Below are 5239 nucleotides of genomic sequence, written 5' to 3' on the forward strand. Positions count from 1 at the left end.
TACAAAGTCATTACTTACAAGTGATACTGGCAATAAATACATCTCAAGGAGGACCAGAGGCATCTACAGACAGGAGTACTATTGTACCTTGATGGGCTCAAGGTTTCAACCTAAGAAGATCATGCGGGTTGCATATGGGTTGAAATAGACCTATGAGACTTTATACTTTTCAAGGTCTGGATGGTTCCCAAGTTCAAAGGGGGACAACTAGATGTACCCAAAGATTGTACCTAAGTTGTATGTGAAGGGCCGAAAAGAGGAAGAAGAGCAGGGAGAGAGTGTGAGAGAGAGAGAGACTCAAATGTGCGGGTGTGAAGTGATGAGCCACACCACAAACTCTTTTGTTTTATTAGGATTAGGTTTTACCCTATGACTGTCTTAAGACAGTCATAGGTGTCCTATCTTTAATAAAGGGGTGGCAATGTGCCTTTACCCCAACAACCTCCCAACTAAAGGCCAATGTGCCTAAAGGGGAGAAAAGAATAAAAATTACAGCAATATACAGTTACTGTATACAAGACCATAAAATAAGAATGGTCTCATCCTAATCCCATGATGTGGCGGCAATGTGCAAACCGCTCTGTAGGCAAGCTCATAGGAGCACACACGCTCAGAGATCTAGAGGTGGCAAGCAGATAGTAGAGGACCACGGTTTGGTAGGACTCCGCATCTCTTTTGTATTGTGTTCGGTTTTGGACGGAGGGAAATGTATCATTATTGCTTCTATATTTGTCTTGGATGCACTATCTATTTACTAGCTTACACACACATCTATGATTGTGAAGTACAAGTTAAGAAGTTTGATTCCTTAGTGAAACATGTCCGCCTGTAACTCCTAGGCTCACCTATCAATCTTCCACTACGGAGTACCCTCTCATGTGCTGAGATTAGGTACACGGACCCCAGTGTTACTGTGAGAATGTCCAACATTGAGAGTTGGTCAAAAGAGAAGTCGGAATCTTTTGAGAAGGTGATGGACACTGATGAGTGCCTAGAGCCATATGGGCGCTTGGCTGGTGTGGTGCTGACACAGAGGGGGATTCTTCGACAAGACCTGAAGACTCGGGGTCAGACAGGGCTGTGACCTAGAGGAGGACAATACAAAATCACACATGGAGCTTCATGGTCCAGATAATCTCGATTTATGCCATGGATATAATGTCTGGTGTATGTTGTTTGAGCCAAATGAAGGATGGGTTGAAACAAACACTGAGAGCTTGGAGCCTAGAGGACTTTAGGCTGTTCACCCATCATGAGGGGGACAGTTGGAGGATGCTAGTACCCGGAGTGCTTGAGTTCGAAGGCGGGTTCATGACTGAAGGCGGTGGTGCCATCAGATGCTACCAACGATGGACTTGTGTACCAAACTGGCGTGCTAATGCAGGACCAGACCTGGTGCAGCAGGGGCCGCTAGATGAAAAGCCTGAAGACTATGATGACACCAAATTGTTCCAAAGGGCTACGGCACGGGAGCTACTGGAGCATCTTCATCGATGGATTGGGATCAGGCCAATGTGGGTCTGTGAGAGGGGGTGTTGGATTAGGATTGGTCACCTCCCCAACTGTGAGCCCCAAAATGAGGAGTGCATCAGGGGGGACCATAGGACAATAGGATGGGTCATAGTCCTGCCACATGGGCAGCAATTGGGCTGTGCGCAGCAGACAAAGAGAGATCCCTGGCAGAGGAAAGAGTCCATGGAGGGCAGATCTGGGAGAGACATTTCTAGAGGCTGACCACAAATGGAAAGGGCAGATCTGTGCAAGGTTTCCAGCAAGCAAGGGCTCCATGGACAGGGCGCTGACATCAACAAGGTTCCGGGCAGGTACAGCAGGCTGTACGGGTGTTCCTGGAGCATCTCTGGGCCCCAGTAGGGACCTGATATGGTGTGGAACAGAGGCAGGAAGAGGCACAGCATACATGCAGCTGATTGGAAGGCCTATGGGCTGGTTTGGGGTAGACAAACACGGCTAGAACAGCCTGGGCCAGTCAGTGGCTGGATGCCACGTGGCCAAGCGGGCCAGCAAGAACCCCTTGGGGCACCTATAGACCTCCCCCTCCGGTCAGCTGGTAGGGGGGAATTGAGTTGGCCAGGAAGTGCCACCTGGTCGGTTTTTACAAGGGGGGCTCAGCCCATATATAAGGGGGCCTCCATTTGGCATCACTTGGAATAGGATTGAGACCAGCGTTAGCATGGATGAGGTTTAGATCCCGTGGATTGAGCTAACCTAAGATTAGCGTGGCTATTCGTAGATTAGCAAAGCTAAACATGGCAAGGCATGACCTCTAAGTAAACTAAAGACGTGCACGCTAAAGTTAGGGTTCACTACTAAGGATAGCCAATGCTTGGCCCACAACTATGGATCAGGGGCTCAATATCAAGGGGGGGAGAGAATGGACTCTCCTCTGGATGTAGACCTGTTGGCTAGGGAGCAATAGCTTAGAAATAGGTCTATACATGGCTTTTTGTTTTAAAGAACCTCGTCGCACACACTAGAACATGTGTGGGTCACCAACGTTGGTTTTCAATAACCATGTTGGACATCGATGGTTGAAAGAAGATGAAAATTGGTACAACTCTAATATATGATGGTATAAATATTTTGGCTAGGTTGTTATTTCATTTCAAGTAGCATAGCATATCTGGTAGACAACCCTTTTTTTGCCATACTGCAGACTGAAACATTTTTGATAGGGGAGGGTCACCAACATGGGTTTTTCATAACCATGTACGGCATCGATGGTCAGAATAAGACAAAGCTTTGTAGGAATCTAATACATGATGGCATAAAGATTATGGCTAGGCTTTATTGCATTTGGAGTAGCATAGCATATTGTTTTAGAGTAGAGAACCCTCTCTGTCACACTGCGACGAGAAATATTTTTGTTAGGGTAAGGTCAAATCCATGGCTCTATATCTTGTAATGGGCTGATACTTGGTAGGCTTCTCATTCATATTCATATTATACCAAAGCACCGTATCAAATCTTGTCCCATAAATAGATCTATACATCGCCTTTTGTTGCCAAATGGGCACAAGTACTACGTGCTACACGAAGGCTTGCCATGTTGGCAGCAATGGCCTGACATGTGGCTTTCGAAAAAACAACATCACGAGCAGTTAAACTTAAGGCTACCAGATCTACAGTAATCAGGGCTGGATATGAGGACGAAGATAAACAGCCATGTAGGCTGTGTGTGCAGACCAGCAGGAGAGGCAAAACTAGGCCATGCTGGAGCAGCAGAGGCTCAGTAGGGCCTGAAAATGAAGCATGAGTAGGCCATTTACAGGCGAGGCCTGGTTGGCCAGTAGGCCAGACTGGGGGGCTGAAATGGGCCAGCCTAAGTCAGCCCCAGACAGACCCCCTGTCCGCCTGCCTATAGACTGGCTGGTTGGCCAGCTCATAAGGTGGAGGCGCAGCAAGCCCTTTCCCAAATAGAGGCCCTTTGGGCCACTTCAATAGGAACAGAAAGAGGAAACGTAGAGTTTGGAAGCAGATTTTGAGCATCCCACTGAGAAGCTAAGGCAGCAGCGAGTGCTGCAGGTGGTCGCATCTGTGAGTGCTATCCTTTGTAAGAGTTTGACCTATTTTAAGTGCAATACTTTTGGCCATCCATACTGCTGTTTATATCTTCCTACATCTGACTGTGGTTGAGTCATCTAAGACAGCTAGCCATGTTTCTCTGCACCCCCATCAGTTGGCACTGGGCAGATTGATGGCCAGCATTCGTTGCCTTAAATTATCCCTACAGAACAGCCACTATGTGATTTGAGGGCACAATTCTTTGGGAAGGGATGGCTGTAGTGACTTATAGATTTTTCTATCCTTGGCCACATGTGTAAGGCCTTGCAGTTGTAATTTACTGTTCCATATCAATTACAATGGACGATAGCCATATCTGCTTGTTTGGTAGAGGTGTTTGCTCTGAGTTGCCACTGTTTTACAGATTTTGGGTAGAGCATTGGTCCTTACTATAAGAGTGGCAAATGGCCAATGCTCTTGATCTATGTAATTGACCGATCTTTTCATGACGTTTGTATGATTCGAGTGCGTTCTCAGTGGCAAAGAGGGAAAGAACTCCCTCATTATTGATACACCAGCTCTTCAGAATATGAGGAAACTTATAACTGATGAAAGCATTTGCTTGACAGAAATTTCCACGCATGTCAGAACCTTCCTTTGCAGACTTACCCTCTAGACACTAAGGCACCTTTCTGTTAAACATTCTGGCACCTTTGCGTTAAAAGCATCCAGTATCGTCAAAATGAAATAATGACCTATCAATCACTGATGCAGCTTTCCAATTCCAGGCTTGCGCCTGGAGCCAAACCATGAACGCTTCTCAATTCTTTTTCATGCCCTAACTTTTTCATCCTTGAGGCTCTCATTCCAGCACTATGAAACCCATCATCTCATCCTTTCTTAAAGACTACACTTGCTATCAAGAAAAAAAACCAAAAACAGGAGAGGATGTCGAAACATATTTTCTTACTTTTATCTGCTTATCTACCTTTTAGTGCTCTCAAAATCCATTAAAAGCTATCAATGGCGGTACCTTTAGGAGAAAACTGCACATATGACTCCAAATTTCCAGGACTCCTGTAGAGTACTGCCTTGGACCTTTGCTGCAAAAGTTCTTCCAGATCCTTGTAACAGGACATCTTTGCTGACCCAGCCCTTTCATGATGCTTTGCCTTTTTATAATCCTTGAGTAAATTCCTCCATTTGTCCGTACACATTGTCGGCGACCTGTCAAAACCTCTTTCCCTCATATTCAAGGATATCTGCTCCCATAGATGCTTATTGGATTTGGAAGTGTTGAATAAACTATCGATCTCTCCCCGAAAAGCAATAAGTGCTCTTATCTCATCCTGAACCCATGTCTCGGCCCTCTTTTTAGGAGCTTTTAGTTCGAGGTCCTCTCCACTGCTTTCTTGCAGAAGCAGCTGTTGGGAAGGATGCTCCAATGGAGGAGTGGCCACACCATTTGTAACAACCTCCATGTCTTCTGTGTATTTATCACGTTCTATCTCTGGAGGAACATTCCTACAAGGAAAGGCCGCGAGGATTGGTCCGTTGTGCGCCAGTGTGTATAAGCGGACGTCTGGAAAGGGCTTGGTATGATATGGAGTTTTATCTTTTGAAAGGCAGAGCAAGAGCTGCTTTCAAAACACTGAAAGGAAGGCTGTAGGTGGCTTGCCGCCTGAGTGAAGTTCCATGACGCTTGCTCGAAAGAAGT

General features: G+C 46.1%; 1 protein-coding gene across 1 annotated transcript; it reads right to left on the reverse strand.

Annotated features, from left to right (window-relative positions):
* Window positions 1-4532: 4532 nt before the first annotated feature.
* On the reverse strand, window positions 4533-5003 carry LOC147893577 (trihelix transcription factor GT-1-like). The gene has a single exon (XM_087386318.1). It carries the CDS (start codon window positions 5001-5003, stop codon window positions 4533-4535), a length of 471 nt encoding a protein of 156 aa, XP_087242444.1.
* Window positions 5004-5239: the final 236 nt, after the last annotated feature.

The sequence above is a fragment of the Dipteris shenzhenensis genome, chromosome 15 (genome assembly GCF_047967505.1).
Source record: "Dipteris shenzhenensis isolate YYH24624 ecotype China chromosome 15, Dip_SZ_1.0, whole genome shotgun sequence".
Lineage (NCBI taxonomy): Eukaryota > Viridiplantae > Streptophyta > Polypodiopsida > Gleicheniales > Dipteridaceae > Dipteris > Dipteris shenzhenensis.

What these genes read in the sequence shown, in the direction of transcription:
- LOC147893577 (XM_087386318.1), bottom strand. Translation starts at nt 5,003, where the DNA reads ATGGAGGTTGTTACAAATGGTGTGGCCACTCCTCCATTGGAGCATCCT.